Source organism: Danio rerio, chromosome 10 (genome assembly GCF_049306965.1).
Source record: "Danio rerio strain Tuebingen ecotype United States chromosome 10, GRCz12tu, whole genome shotgun sequence".
NCBI lineage: Eukaryota > Metazoa > Chordata > Actinopteri > Cypriniformes > Danionidae > Danio > Danio rerio.
The window spans coordinates 18,159,283-18,176,078 of NC_133185.1; the positions used below are offsets into that span (position 1 = coordinate 18,159,283).

The following is a 16,796-nucleotide window of genomic DNA, read 5'->3' on the forward strand; positions in this document are numbered from 1 at the left end:
AGAAAATAAATAAATGAATATTACAGTCTTTGATACCATAGAAAAAAATGTTTATCTTTTACCCACATAGCCAAACACAAAGACTTAAATGTTGTATTTTGCAAAATAAAACATTTGATTTTAAATGCATCAACAAGTGTTGGTGAGCAACCTGTTTGGTTTCTGTTAAAACTCACTATTAAGGAAAAGTTGGTTTTATATTCACACATTCTGAAGTTCTCCTTAAAAATACAATTTCAGAAAATTATTCTTTGCAAATTCTAAATAGGGAAATCATTAGACAGACAATGAATTTCAGAATACAACAATGTTCAAATCAAATAAACAGTGCTGATGTTTTAAAGTCTTAGAAGTTATTTCATATTGAATATTTAAAGTAAAATAGTAAACAATATAAGGAGCATAACACTATTGTCACTGAACGAATGTGTGAATATAAAACCAACTTTATCTCAAACTCACCTGATTTAAAATGTGATCAATTAAGTTGTTGTCTGGAAGAAGTAAAATAAACATAACTATGCCAAATACAATTTTAAAGAGTTTGTCTAAACGACCTCGTCTTTTCCTCTGGTTATTTTACGCCCGAACAAAACTAGATTTGTTTACAAACTGAAATGCACGACACGTTCCAGCACTGCAGTGTCCTTACATGGGACGTGAGAGGGAGGGAAAGCACTGAAGTTTCATACTGTAGGCCTAAAACACGAGAACTACATTCAAAAAGTGGACAAAAACAAGCACAAGTCGTTACTAAAGTCCACATGAACGTGTAGCGTACTTTATAAAAGCAGCTGTTTGTGTTTCGGTGACAGTATTATTGTAATCCACCTCCTCCGCTTAACAATGGACAACCGAAACCAGTAAACGGAAATGCGACAAAACAACAAAACTGCTCCAAAGTAAAAGCACGTACCTTTAGAGGCGCCGATACAGAAGCTCCGTGAACTCAGACAGGACAGCAGTGGGTTTTATCAATGACAGGACACTTACAGAGAAAGATTGAACAAGTCACTTTTGTGTACAATCCCAGATTTCCTGAATCTCCAGGTATAGGCGTGTTCATGAGCGCGCAGGTGAGTTCGAGCGCGTTCCCAACACCACGTGACACCTTCATTCCTGGGCGTGCAGCCTTTTTTTCTGACCAGTGGATTTAATAAGACTTCTATAAACATTCATATCAATAGGATGTCATCTTTAAGTTGTTTAATGTACTGAGAGATCTTGTGTTGCTAGATTATTGTTTCATTTTCTTTGTAGTCTTGTTTTTTATTAGTGTTTGTTTGTGTGTCTGTGTGAAAATACTAAATATAAACAAATACAGGCTACTAAAACTTTGTTTGAACTAACTGACATAAATTAAAATGTATATTAACACATGTTAACAATAAATCGATAAACATTTAAGTATTTAAAACTATACAAAGAAACAAAAATAATAAAATAACAAACAAACCTTAACTAAAATGAAATAAAAATAAGATTAAATAAAAAAATTAAAACTAGAATATCATCCCTATTATCTAAACAAAAATCGTTTCTAAATGTGATTATTTTATCGTGAGACATTTCACATTATCAGTATATTCTGAATCCTTTATTATTATTGTAAATTCTAAATATGTCTTTAATCATATACAATATTGGTGCATTGTCTTTAAAATATATAATAAATACATTCAGTTCAATTTTGCAAAATTTTATAGATTATCTATTATTAGATCATTTAAAATCAAAAATTTCAACTCATAATTTAAGATCAAATGCCAAACCAAACACCAAAACACCCCCTGGAGGATTGTATGAGAATATTCACATTGGTGAAAATGATTTTGAACGTTTCAGTAGCAGATGAAGACCCGTGTGACACATAATTATGTTAAAAAATCATATATAATTTTAAGTTAAAATAAAATAGTGGTGCATTACACTCACCGGCCACTTTATTAGGTACACCATACAGGGTTGGACCCTCTTTTGCCTTCAGAAATGTCTTAATCCTTCATGACATAGATTGAACAAGGTACTGGAAATATTCCTCAGAGATTTTGGTCCATATTGACATGATAGCATCACTCAGTTGCTGCAGATTATTTGGCTGCACATCCATGATGCGAATCTCCCATTCCACCACATCCCAAGGGTGCTCTATAAGATTGAGCTCTGGTGACTGTGGAGGCCATTTGAGTACAGTGAACTCATTTTCTTGTTCAAGAAACCAGTCTGAGATGATTCACACTTTATGACATGGTGCGTTATGCTGCTGGAAGTAGCCATCAGAAGATGAGTACACTGTGGTCTTAAAGGGATGGACATGGTCAGCAACAATACTCAGGTAGGCTGTGACGCTGACATGATGCTCAATTGGCTCGAACCAGTCTGGCCATTCTTCTCTGACCTCTGGCATCAACAAGGCATTTGTCCCGTTCTCTGGATATTTTCTCTTTTTCAGACCATTCTCTGTAAACCCTAAAGAGGGTTGTGAATGAAAATCTCAATAGATTAGCAGTTTCTGAAATACTCTAACCAGCCAGTCTGGCACCGACAACTATGCCACATTCAGTCACTTGAAAATTACCTTTCTTCACAATTCTGATGCTCGGTTTGAACTGCAGCAGATCGTCTTGACCATGTCTGCATGCCTACATGCATTGGGTTGCTGCCATGTTATTGGCTTATTAGGAATTTGTGTTAACAAGCAGTTGTTCAGGTGTACCTAATAAAGTGGCCGGTGAGTGTAGCTTGTAACTCTTCTGCAGCCCTATTTTACACAAAGAAATATTCACACAACAGAAACAGTGGAAAGATCCGGCATTTAATAGCATAACAGCAACTAAACACATTCTACATAAAAGCACAAACATTTCATATATTACTCTAATCAAAATATATATTTAAATACATTTTTATAAAACATTTTTAAAGATTCATGTTTTTTTTAAGCCATGTAAATCTTTACACTAAGTAACACAGACCATTAACTCCCCCCATCCCATGTCATTACATTGTGCTGATTGTGCGTCAAAAATCACATGACCAAAAAACACAATATTTACTTCATGTTGCCTATGTTATTAATATTCAGTACTAGTCATTGTACTGTAATGATCAAATAAGTGAATGCAATCATTACTCAACACAACACAAGTCAGGAGTGCTCAAAATATAATTAAATCACAATTATCATATAATAAATGATACAAATCTGACACGTAATCTGGGTTCACGCCTTATGTACCAACCGGTGCATAAGACACTGGTCGAAATGGGAGTGTAACTATTATTATACAACAAACTTGTGCTTGCAATTGGGTACAAAGTGCAGAGACAGTGTAAGGCACTATAGTGTGGCAATCTCTCTACCATTGTTTCAGATGCAAGGCTTTTCTCAGTCAGTGTGTTTTAGCAGCTTGACAAACAGTATCCAAAGTGCAAAGTCATGGAGTGACGGACAGTACTGTTTCTCAGTCTTTTAGATGACGGATGAGCTGGTCCACTTCTCAAAGCCGCACGCATCACTAAAAAAAGCAACACAATAGTCAGAGATCTGGACTCAATAACACAAAAGAGTTGGAGTTTCAGGGGAACTACACACAATGAATGTCCTTATTATATTATTTAAAGGTTCCCAATTTTGTTTTGGAGACTCCAACAATAGGTTTACATCCATCTAAGGTTAAAAACACTTGAGTAATATAATAATCTACATACTGAATGTTGCAGTTTCACAGACAGTGTCTGAAACATAAGCCAAATTCGGACCAGTACTTTTTTTAAAGCAGTGTAATTCTGATTTGCATCAGAAAAGTGACATCTCACCTAAGTGTGAATCTCGCAAGAGTTTGAGTGGAGTTTAATCAGGGTCAGAGGTAAACTCTGCAACAAATAAGCGCATACTCACACTATGTACAGTTGCCTTAAACCGGGCTTGTCCCCCCTCCCGTCTCCCCCGACCGCCTGGACTCACATTATATTCTGGCATGGGCACACTTACGTCATCGATGATGCGCTGTTCAGTAAGCGCTCTCGCTCAGCACAGTGAAGATTTCTTTAGTTAATAGTTATATTGATATAACTGCATCTAGGGCGACACTACCCTCACCCCCCGTGCCCTCAGTTATATCCGTGTCTAGGACAGCAAAATAGAGAGGGCCGCGTCCGCGACACTACCCTCACCACCCGTGCCCTCAGTTATATCCGTGTCTAGGACAGCAAAATAGAGAGGGCCGCGTCCGCGACACTACCCTCACCACCCGTGCCCTCAGTTATATCCGTGTCTAGGACAGCAAAATAGAGAGGGCCGCGTCCGCGACACTACCCTCACCACCCGTGCCCTCAGTTATATCCGTGTCTAGGACAGCAAAATAGAGAGGGCCGCGTCCGCGACACTACCCTCACCACCCGTGCCCTCAGTTATATCCGTGTCTAGGACAGCAAAATAGAGAGGGCCGCGTCCGCGACACTACCCTCACCACCCGTGCCCTCAGTTATATCCGTGTCTAGGACAGCAGAATAGAGAGGGCCGCGTCCGCGACACTACCCTCACCACCCGTGCCCTCAGTTATATCCGTGTCTAGGACAGCAAAATAGAGAGGGCCGCGTCCGCGACACTACCCTCACCACCCGTGCCCTCAGTTATATCCGTGTCTAGGACAGCAAAATAGAGAGGGCCGCGTCCGCGACACTACCCTCACCACCCGTGCCCTCAGTTATATCCGTGTCTAGGACAGCAAAATAGAGAGGGCCGCGTCCGCGACACTACCCTCACCACCCGTGCCCTCAGTTATATCCGTGTCTAGGACAGCAGAATAGAGAGGGCCGCGTCCGCGACACTACCCTCACCACCCGTGCCCTCAGTTATATCCGTGTCTAGGACAGCAAAATAGAGAGGGCCGCGTCCGCGACACTACCCTCACCACCCGTGCCCTCAGTTATATCCGTGTCTAGGACAGCAGAATAGAGAGGGCGGCGTCCGCGACACTACCCTCACCACCCGTGCCCTCAGTTATATCCGTGTCTAGGACAGCAGAATAGAGAGGGCGGCGTCCGCGACACTACCCTCATCACCTGTGCCCTCAGTTATATCCGCATCTACTGCGGTAGAATAGAGAGAGTAGTGTCTGCCATAGCTCCCTCCACGTTATGACCGCGCCAGGGCCAGGGCCAGGGCCGGCCAAGTAAACCGTACCTAAACCCGATTCAGAGCCCTCACACTACTCAAACGATCCGGGAAATGGGCCTGGGCACGGGTCGGATAGCATAGTGTGAGTAGGCTGTAAATCAGTTTTTCTCAACTGGTGGGTCGTGACCCAAAAGTAGGTTGCAGGAACATTTTCAGTGGGTCGTGGAGTGTGTGATATAAAAAACAACAACAAAGGTTGAATTTTTAACTCATTTTGCTTATATCAGACTTTTATTTTGAAATGCGTGTGCGACAACCGTACCGTTTGACATGTCAAATTTTATTTAATAATAGTAACAAATATGTTAAAGCGCAAGTAAGACCCCGAATATGTAAAGTATGGATTTACATATATTGATGACGAATAAGGCTTAAAGCCTCAGTGTGTAGTGAGGTGCTCTCACAAGAGAGCATGAAACCTTCTAAATTAAAATTACATTTGGAAACCAAACATCCCAGTTGCAAGGACAAACCTGTGGACTATTTTCAAAGACGACTCCAATAGCTGAGGGCATCACAAAAGTGCCGAACATCTTCATGTTTAAAACAAGTACAGGCACTCCGCACATCTTACTGTGCTCACCGTGTAGCAAAGGCCAAGAAAGCCCACACAATAGCAGAAGAGCAAATAACTGGTGATTATTATAAAATGGTTATGATTATTTTAATCTTTTTACTTTAATTTGCTGGTTTGTTCTGTTTAACCAGATCAGTGTATTGTTTTATTAACAGTTCAGTTTAATTAATGGTAGCTGAACTTTTCACAAGTATCTGTCACTACATGTGTATGTTAACAAATAATTATAATTCCTAAAATGATATCATAGTTCCTAAAAATTTGGGTCACAACTTGAGGACCATATAAAAATGTGGGTCCCATGGCCAAACCAGTTGAGAACCACTGCCCTAAATGAAACAAATGAGCATGGATTATGTCTTCAACTACTGACCAGGTAGACATCCAGACCAGACTCGGGTGTGCTTGGCGCTGAGTTTAAAGAAGCAAGAGCACTGTCCTCCAAAGCAAGAGTTGAGCTGGATGCTCTGCAATCATCTCTGAGGACAAAAAACACAGTCAAACCAGTTTAAAAGAGAAAGTGTGCAGCCTTTACACTGTAAAAGAGGAAGCGCTGTGGAAAATATGGAAGTCCACAAAGATCTACTTTGTGTCTGATGGGAAAGTGTGTGTGTGTGTGTGTCTGGTAAATACCTGCTCTCTGAATCTGTCTGCGCTTCAGCCTTCACATCGTCTAAAGATGAAGCAGAAGATAAAGTGGCCGCAGAAACAGCTGGATTGAGTCCGGCCGAGCTAGGAATAACATCAGGTTTCTGACAGGAGTGTGTTTCTTCTGTGGAGAAGAAATGAAGCATCTTAAAAACACCGAAATTGTAAATGATTCGTTTTAAACCCAGAACCACTGACATTTTAAAAATGTTATGTTTGAAAACCAATCAGAGAGTGTTTGTGGATAGCTATGCTTCCGCTTTCAAAAGTCTGTGTTTTGATCCATCTATACTGAAACAGAAAACTAACATGGGGTCTTCAATGTTTTCAAAGCACTTCGTTTTCATAGGTCAGATGCCATAATAATGTGGATGAAAGGCGTAAGCGTAACAAAACTAGTATAAATGGCACAAGAATTTTCATTCATTTTCCTTTCGGCTTAGTCCCTTTAATAATCTGGTGTTGCCACAGCGGAATGAACCACCAACTTACCCAGCAAATGTTTTATACAGCGGATGCTCTTCACTGGGAGACACCCATACACTCTCATTCACACACATACACTATGAACAATTTAGCCTTCCCAATTCACCTATAGCGCATGTCTTTGGACTGTGGGGGAAACTGACTGACCCAGCCAAGGCTCAAACCAGCAACCTTATTGCTGTGAGGTGACAGCGTTTCCCACTGCGCCACCACACCGCCCAAAATGATTTTCAGTTTATTATTATTATGATATATACAAGAACATATGCTAAAAAATTATGTGGAAACAGCACTTAATCTAAAGATAATTTAACAAAAATTGTGACATCTAATGTTGCTCTATACATGCTTCAAACAAGAACCTTGAGACCTTGAGCAAAAACAAACACATTTTTAATGTCTTTTCTGCTTGACATTATTTAATTTGGCTCTATTTACTTTTATATACTGTAAATTATTATATATTGCACTTAAAAAAATACATTTAATGTTGTTTTTACACCATTCTGAAAGTGCACACTTGGCCCAATGACTTAAAGTGGGTTTTTACAATATTTTATTAATATTATAATTTCTAAAAGCAGTTCTTTACATATATTAAAAAAAATCAGTTTTAAAAACCAGTCTAAAGACTTTTATAGACAATCTAAGAAGATTAATATGTCATTTAATAATTTTAAATTGTTGTGCTTACAAGCTGTTCACACATAGGCGATAAGGGAAATCATTACTATTCTCACATCCAGTCTTTTCATGTAATACATTTTCAGATACTCTGCTAAGTATGTACGAAAAATACAAAAAATAAAGTCCAGAAACCTATTGCCGAGTTTAGACTGCATGATTTTAGCCCTGATTTTTGACTCACCGACAGCTTTTGAGAAATCGCTAACAAATGCCTGAAATCACAGGCAAATCGGTGCTCATGCGCGTGAGTGACAATCACACAGTATGAACTATCAAAGACGCGATCTGCGAGAATTGCTGATAAGTCGCCGATGCTTGTGAGATATGTGCCCTGCTAAATATCTGGAGCTGTCTGCGATTCAAATCATGCCGTGTGAAATGAGTTTTGGCTGAAAATAACATCGGCGATCGCCTACAGCCAATGAGAGAGCAGCATTCACTTGTGTGTGTGTACCTGCAGGCCAGCGGGAGGTTGAGGGAGAAGTTAAAAGCGCTCATTTTTAGTTTATTTCGACCCAATAAGTGCAGGAAAAACTAGTGGAGGTTAGACAGGAGCACCCGTGTCTGATGTTTCATACATAAAGTTAAAAAACAAAAGTTGAGTCAAACCCAGGTGAGCAAATACTTACATTTTCTACCCCATTAAAGGCTTCTTTCTCAGTATGTAGTTCATAACCGAAGATATACTCCGTGTTTTTGGCTGTGAGATGTAGTTTGGATGAAGTTGTCGGCGATTCTTCCTATTGTAAAGTCATGCAATGTGAAAGCCCCTATCGCGATCCATCTTGCAGTGTAAACAAAGCAGCTACAAAACGCTGGCCCAGATAGTCATGCTTTGTGAAAACATCTGTGACACGACTATTTTGAAAATCCTGCAGTCTGAACTCAGCATAACAGATCAGTCAGATAATCATTTTTATAATCATTTTTATTTTCTTGTTTCTTTTATTCTTGTTTATGTAAAGCACTTTGAATTACCATTGTGCATGAAATGTGCTACATAAATAAACTTGCCTTGCCTTAAGTGAGTTTGCAGTCAGTACCTGAATCATCGAGGTTTTCAAGACTTTGTGCTCTTCTTTCATCTTGACTCTCCTCTTTTACTGTCGACAGAACTTCCTGTGAGGCCGATCTACACACGTGAATGGAGCTTTTCTTCCGTCTCGAGGACGCACCGCGGAGAGCTGAAAGAACAAACAAGTCAATGTTTCAGCTTTTCAACTGATTATCTGAATTCCACTGTAAATAATGAAGCATCGCTTAACTTACGGTGAATCTTTTTAAATACTGTGCTGCCCATGAACTTCAGGAATCTGTCAGCGTAGAAATTGGGTCTATGGACGGATACTGTATCCTAGTGTGCAAAGTTAAAATATATGTATATATATCAACATGATAAAATAGATTTATGTACTGTAAGAACAATAAACTGAAATAATACATACACCATCATGCACAAGAGCCTTCCATGAGTGCTCAACTTTCTTTATAAATCTATATGTAAAAGACAGAAATCGTCAGTATCCATAATTTAAGCAATTTTAATAGATAGCATGAGTAATTATTGGCATTTTGTGTCGGGTGATTCACACCTGTAGGACTGCAGGATATCAATGATCCCCAAAAAGATCAGCAACTTCTCATCTTTGTGTTTAGCAGGGATGCCACCCAATCTAGATGCAAAAAAAACAAACATGATTATTTATTTCAAAACTAATCCCAAAGTCAATCATTAAATGCACTGGAAGTGGTTTAGAGCACTTATTCTGAACCAGGGGTCCAGGACCCACTAGGGGGGCTCAGCACACTTCAGAATGGCCGTCAATATCATTCAAAAGTATTTCAATCATTAAGTTATTATTAATAATAGAAAGGCGGCGTGGTGGCCCAGTGAATAGCACTGTCACCAAATAGTATGAAGGTCACTGGTTCGGGTGGGTCAGTCGGCATTTTTGTGTGGAGTCTGCATGTTCTCCCCATGTTGGCTTGGGTTTCCTCTGGGTTTCCCTATAGTCCCCATGTGGTATTTGTGAACTGAATAAACTAAATTGGCCGTAGTGTATGTGTGTGAATGCAAGAGTGCATGGGTGTTTCCCAGGGCATCCGTTGCTTAATACATATGCTAGATAAGTTGGCGGTTTATTCTGCTGTGGCGACCGCTGATAAATAAAGGGACTAAGCTAAAGGAAATTGAATGAATGAGTCAATGAATGAATGAATGAATAATAATTAAAACTGAAATATATTATTTAAGTAATATAATGTAATATAAATTTGACTTTATAAATCATATTAATAATATTACAAACAGTCAAACCTTTTTTATATATTTAAAAAAATCTGAACTCTTTAATAAATGTAAAGATAAGAAATAAATTGTATCAATTTACTGCATACTTGATGTATAGTCACCATAAAATAAAAAAATGCTCTCCTAATTCTTATATTTCTATAGTAATGCTTATTATAAATGATGTATCTGTGCACTTCATTACTTTGTAAAAGTACATTGGCGCAGTAGGTAGTGCTGTCGCCACACAGCAAGAAGGTCGCTGGTTCATGTGTCAGCTGGGTCAGTTGGCATTTCTGTGTGGAGTTTGCATGTTCTTCCTGCTTTCGCGTGGGTTTCCTCCGGGTTTTCCCAACAAGTCCAAAGACATGAGGTATAGGTGAATTGGGTAAGCTAAATTGCCCGTAGTGTATGAGTGTGAATGAGAGTGTATGGGTGTTTCCCAGTGATGGGTTGTGGCTGGAAGGACATTCGCTGCTTAAAATATGTGCTGGACAAGTTGGAGGTTCATTTCACTGTGGCGACCCCAGATTAATAAAGGGAATAAGCTGAAAAGAAAATGAATGAATGAATGAATGATAATTAAACTGGGATTTTGAGAATACGGTGCAATTCTAAGATTAGCTTTTTGCCAGCAGAGGGCACTGTATAGAATGCATTATTGCATGCAATTTTTTTAGAATCGATGCAGATTCATTTTGTGATTTGATTTATCACCGCAGCTCTAATTTTCCATAATAATTTAAACTAATTTTAGGTTAATCTTTTACTTTTCATGTTCAAATTAAAGTTTTTGTATATTTTTTTGTAATGTTTTTAAATGAAGTTTATTCCTGATTCTGAATTAGCAACATTATTACTACAAGCGTACCACACCAAAGCCCAATCGAACCTTGTTCTGGCACACCTTGTCCAACCGGGCCAGGGCTGGCCAACTAAACCACGCCTGGGCTCGATTCGGAGCACCCTCAAACCAGTGACTTTCTTGCTATAAGGCGACAGTGATAACCACTGAGCCACTGTGCCTCCTGTGTTTTGTGAACATCTCAAATGTTTTTTATTTTTATCAGTTTAATGCATTCTTTCAAGTTAAAAGTATTACTGTCTTTTAAAAAAAAAAAGATTTGATAGTGTACATAAATATACCCAGACTGGCTGACATGTCTCGATGGAAAAACACACAGCAGTGAAAGTTTTCAAAGCATCTTAAATCTTTTTCGGTGTCCTTAATTTGAGTTTACTGTAAAAGTGAGCGTCTGAACTCACGTTTCGTCATCTGCGTCAGCGACCGGTTCAGGAGCTTTACCGTCTCCTTGAATGGACTCTCTGGCGGTGGAGTAGAGCACCTTCTGTGTCCCCTGACGCCTGCTGTCCCCTCTGCCTCCTCTGCGTATCCTCCTGTCCAGAACATGGATGCCCAGCAGCAGACTGTAGTCCATGATTTTAAAGCTCTCCAGAACCTGAACAACAAAACCACAGTTAACCATAATCACAAGGCCCGTTTCCATTATAAAGTAGTACTTTTGTTTACTAAATGGCGATTTAGTTTGTCACAATTCACAGTATTAACAAACCATTAACTAACACTGATACTGTAGCTTAATAAACTTCTATTTAGCTGTTTATTAATAGTTAGTAAGCTATAAGTTGGGTTTGTATTTTGAACTACTAATGAACAGTTAATATCTTAATAAAAGGGAGGTAATAAGCCAGTAGTTAATATAGATGGGTATTGTTAAGGTTTAAATGGTATTACTACTTTTATCGATACCACTTATCGGTTCGGTACTTTAACGGTTCTCTTATTGGTACTTTTTGTGTTTTTTTTTTTTTTGTTTTTATGAAAAAACAAACAAAAAACTAATTGAACAGAATTAACAACACTTTCTTTTATCATTATGCTTTTAATGTAAAATAAAACAAAACCAATAATTGTAAAACAAATAATTAAAAAAAATTCCTGTAAAAGAATTTACAATGGTTTGAAGAAAATGACTGGAGAAAAATCAACGTGTTTACCTTTTCTGCCAGAAGTCGGGACCTTTCTTGCTTTATTGTGCTCCCTGCAAAATACCCTCTCGGCATTGCAAAAGGCAGTTAAATAATCAGATAATGTGTAATATTTTTCATTAACACATTTACATAAATGAGTTAACAGTGTTTTGGGAGTTAACAATGTAAAAATATAAAAAATATATATATAATTTATTAATAAGCATAGTGTATTATTAGGCTATTCTTAGACTATATTTGTAAATAAAGTAATGTAAAAGCATTTTTTATGTTTAAGATTTATTTAGGCTACTGCAGAAAAAAAATACAGTTTTCAATGTAACTAAATGTGTGTTCATTAAACTATTAACATTATATTAATTTAGAGAGACCTCATGGGATTGACTGCTAGCATAAGGATGTAGATGATGTACATCTAGCTAGGCAGTTGAAAACTTAGCATTTTACTTTCTGCTGTTAATACACTTTTTAAAGATGCTTAGCCAGATTGCTTGCGTTTCCTCCTATACTGTACAAGAAAACAAATTGTTACGCTTGTTGCAATGGCCATTGTTGTTGTTCACTTGGAGTTTTGTTCTCTCCACTACTCCGCAATTTTACAAGCTGTGAGTGCGCGAGCTATGTGTGTGCGTTTAGCACCAGTCTCGGCTGAGTGTGCACGCACAACCGAGAACTGTGAAGGCTTTTATACTTAGCGCATTCGCCGTTGTACAATTGGGCGAAAACAAGAGCATTTCTCATGTAAGATTGCCAACTGTGCAGACAATTATAAAATATCGCAAATTAGAAAAGGTTGGTCAGGTGATTTATGCTACTGTAAGTGATGTTTGTTCAGCAATTATTATCCAGTACCGATAACAGAACCGTTAACATCAGAGCTTATCAATACTTCGGTCTTTTATAATTTAGCACTAATACGGTACCCATCCCTAGTGGTTAATAGCATGAATTGTGACCTTAACTAAAGTGGTACCAAAAAAGTATTGTGAAAAGTGTTACGAGATTAAAACTAGTTCTACATTATCGATGCTGTCAAAGGTCCCTTATAAAACTGAAAATAGTCACATAAATCTTTTGCTGGGAGATTTCAGTGGCTGAACAACACATCTGTGCATGTAAGCCATTCATACCACAACACAATCTAACATAAGCTTAGCCTGATTAAAACAGTTTTAAAACAGAACATTACCTGTCTAATAGTAATACTTCAGCTATGGTGTCGTCCTTCCTCCAGCGTGCAAAAGTAACTCCAATATTGATTCAAGATTTTTAAAAGTTTCAACTCAGCATTTGATTTCCCGGTCTGTGATTGTCTTGTGAACGCGCGGCGCTTATGCAGGCGGGAACATGCGAATGATGTATCTGTGTGGACGGATGCGCAGCAGTCCGAATAATATTCCCACAGTGATGGGAAGTTCAGATCAGTTTAACTGACTCAGATCTTTGAGTCTCGTTAATCGAGATGAACGAATCTTTTTTCCAGTCATTTCGTTCATTTGATTCAATTTGCCAAAAGTTTATTAAAATGTTACGAATTGCTTCCAAACACATCTACAACTAGCCCAAAAGGTTGATCCCATGACAAATAAGTCCTAATAAAAATACTATAAGAAGGAGAAAATAATAACTCAATGATTACCTGCTCTTTTGTCTATGAAGGTATTGTTGTATCTTTGCTCAGCTCACCTCTTTATGTCTTCAAATGTCAGTGGTTCGTTCACGTTACACTGACAGTCACATATATTTTTAACCAAAGTACACAGTCTGAGCCGATAGGAGCCATGATAATTAGTTCACCTTTCGAGTCTTCTGGCTCTTGAGTCGTTTGTTCATCACGTCACAGAATGATTCAAACCCGAGGACTCGAGAGATGAACGGTTTAATTCTTTTTCCGGCTCTAAACGCATATGATTGGCCCGTGATGAATGAATGCCTCAAAGCCGATAGAGGACTCGTGAGGTGAATGGATCAATTCTTTTTGCAGCTCTAAACGCATATGATTGGCCCGTGATGAATGAACGACTCAGACCCGTTAGAGGACTCGAGAGATCAACGGATCAATTCTTTTTCCGGCTCTAAACGCATATGTCTCAAAAGACTTGAAATGAACGATACCACCTGCACAAATGTGCGCACGCGCAGATGAACGAATCACTCCCTGAGAGAACTCATAGTTCCCGAGTCATATTGAAGATTTGTTCAAAATGAACGAATCGTTCATGTACAACCCATCACTAGTTTGGGCTGCTTATGGGATTTGTGGGAGATGTCGGCCCGACAATATTTAATTGGATGAACATTTTTTAGTGTTATGCCTTACCCATAATATAAAAATACATATGAATACATTTAGATCATTTTCTGTAATAATTACTATTGAACTGTGAAGAGACTTTCAACCAGCACAACAAAAAATGTTTCTGAAGACAATCACCCACTGCCCCTTTAACATAACAAATGACCTGAAATCAACTGCCACACACGAACATACAAATCAAAATGTTTTTTTTAACATCTATGGATATTTTGTGCAATTTGAAGGGTAATGGAAAGCACCAATTATAATCTAAAACAGTCTAAAACAGTTTAATTGTTCATAAGCCTGACTCACCCTGCAGTCTCTTTGAAGCGTCTTCATTAAGGCATTGTACGTGTCTGCGTCAAAATAAAGCCCTTCGTGCATCTCCTGGAAGTCCAGATCTTTGAAGGTCGGGGAGCTTTTGGCGCGCTCCTTGCGTGAGGCCCTGCGTTTGTAAGTGGAGCCCTTCAGGTCATATTTGTAGTCCATTTTTAAAGATCGAGGCAGAACATTGTTCATCACCACCAGTCGGATGGTCATTCCACCACACTGAATGCAGTAAAGCCCGTAAAACTTCGGTAAGAGCGTCCTGGGGTTCTGATTCAGATTCTGCATTTGAGACACAGAGATTAGGTTTTCAAGCTAGAAATGAACATGAAATTAAAAAAAACAAGGCATTATTATTAATATTATTCAAGATAAATATTATTTACCAACCAAAACTACTAAAAGATAAATGCATTAATTATTCTCTTAAATATAACCTTCTCTTCTGACCCAGATGAGGTCAGGTCTAAAAAATATTCATACCCCTGGGGAAATTAATAATTTCTGGCTTGATGGAATATAGTTCATATTAGAATATAAAGAATATATAATATAAAGAGTTTTTATTAAATGAAAGAAACTTTGCAAATATTTAAAAACTCTCAGAAAACTCAGGAGTAATATTTTTCTTAGATTTTTTACAATTTAAAAATTGTGAAAATTAATTTTTTCAAAAATGTGACTGTATATGAGTGCAGAATACAGACATAAATGTAAAAATTTCAATGCATTATGAGGGACATGTTTTAGAACAGTAAGATTTTTAATGTGTTTAAATAGGAAATCTCTTCTGCTCAGTAAGTCTGCATTTATTTGATCCAAAGTACAGCAATAATTGTAAAGATTTGATATGATTAAGAAAAACAGTGTAATAAAGTTACTGGCCTCCTGGCCTTTGTGAAGAAGGAGGCAGAGAACAAATGCATTTTTAAATGATTTTAATAATAAAAAATAAAATTAACAGATTTCCCAGTCATGTGTTGTGGCTGGAAGGGCATTCGCTGCGTAAAAACGTGCTGGATAAAAATATGAATGAATAAAACAAACAGACTGAAGCTCCTTACAGAGACTGCCATCGAACTGAAACCAAAAGCAAAACATAAAGCATCTACTGGTCCTCTCGCGTCTTCCACCGCTGTCTCTCCTTCTTTTATAACCCAGAGCTCGAGGCCAGTGCACGACACGGGTACTTCACATTATCACACCACAGCTCTCAGGCCTGCCCACTCGCTACAAACAGTTTTCTATCTGAATATATATTTAAATGTTTAATTTATTCCTGTGATTTCAAAGCTGAATTTTTAGCATCATTACTCCATTCACATGATCCTTCTGAAATCCTTCTAATATTCTGATTTGCTGCTCAAAAAACAGACTTAATTACATTTCTTTGGTGAATAGAAAGTTCAGAAGAACAGCACATTTAAAATTAATACCATGTCACATTATAAATGTATATTTATCATCAAGTCTGTTCAAATTTTAATGATCCTTGCAAAATAAATGTATTCATTTAGATAAGTTCTTTACAGAATAATAAAAAGATACTGGCTAAGCTGTTGAATGGTATAGTATAGTGTATAATGTTACAAACAATTCAGTAACACTTTATTTTAATGGTCCATTTGAGTATTAATAAACTGTCTGCTTAATATCTGCTGATACAGCTCCTTCAACAGACATTTAACTGACTATAAGAAACTTTGCAAGTACAGTTGAAGTCAGAGTTATTAGCCCCCATTTGATTTTTGTTTTCTTTTTTAAATATTTCCCAAATGATGTTTGACAGAGCAAGGAAATAATCACAGTATGTCTGATATTTTTTTTCTTCTAGAAAACGTCTTATTTGTTTTATTTTGCCTAGAATAAAAGCAGTTTTGAATTTTTTTAAAACTATTTTTGGGACAAAATTATTAGCCCCTTTAAGCTAATTTTTTTTCGTTAGTCTACAGAACAAACCATCGTTATAGAATAACTTGCCTAATTACCCTAACCTGCCTAGTTCACCTTATTAACCTAGTTAAGCCTTTAAATGTCACTTTAAGCTGTATAGAAGTGTCTTGAAAATTATCAAGTAAAATATTATTTACTGTCATCATGTCAAAGATAAAATAAATAAGTTATTAGAAACAAGTATTTAAAACTATTATGCTTAGAAATGTGCTGAAACAATCTTCCCTCCATTAAACAGAAATTGGGGGAAAAAATAAACAGGGGCGCTAATAATTCAGGGGGGCTAATAATTCTGACTTCAACTGTACATGTACTTGCACTTTGCAAGCACTTA

General features: G+C 37.6%; 3 protein-coding genes across 8 annotated transcripts in view; 1 reads left to right on the forward strand and 2 right to left on the reverse strand.

Annotated features, from left to right (window-relative positions):
• Positions 1-1,086, reverse strand: part of tjp2a (tight junction protein 2a (zona occludens 2)) — a 63,976-nt gene extending 62,890 nt beyond the window's left edge. Inside the window, exon 1 of the mRNA NM_001201571.1 lies at positions 917-1,086. The gene's annotated coding sequence lies outside the window, so the exon portion shown is untranslated. The remainder of the gene's footprint in view (positions 1-916) is intronic.
• Positions 1-16,796, forward strand: part of apba1b (amyloid beta (A4) precursor protein-binding, family A, member 1b) — a 219,446-nt gene that overhangs the window by 101,692 nt on the left and 100,958 nt on the right. The gene's annotated exons all lie outside the window — the stretch shown is intronic.
• pip5k1ba (phosphatidylinositol-4-phosphate 5-kinase, type I, beta a) overlaps positions 2,795-16,796 on the reverse strand; it is a 38,797-nt gene continuing 24,795 nt past the window's right edge. For 5 of the 6 annotated variants that reach the window (XM_009305191.5, XM_068223777.2, XM_005155572.6 and 2 more), the window contains 9 exons: positions 14,495-14,791; positions 11,137-11,330; positions 9,173-9,253; positions 9,026-9,074; positions 8,850-8,934; positions 8,624-8,764; positions 6,393-6,531; positions 6,133-6,238; positions 2,795-3,518 (listed from right to left, as the gene is read on the reverse strand). In XM_009305191.5, the coding sequence (XP_009303466.1) occupies positions 3,516-3,518; positions 6,133-6,238; positions 6,393-6,531; positions 8,624-8,764; positions 8,850-8,934; positions 9,026-9,074; positions 9,173-9,253; positions 11,137-11,330; positions 14,495-14,791 (1,095 nt within the window). In that variant the 3' untranslated portion in view covers positions 2,795-3,515. 6 annotated transcript variants of the gene reach the window in all.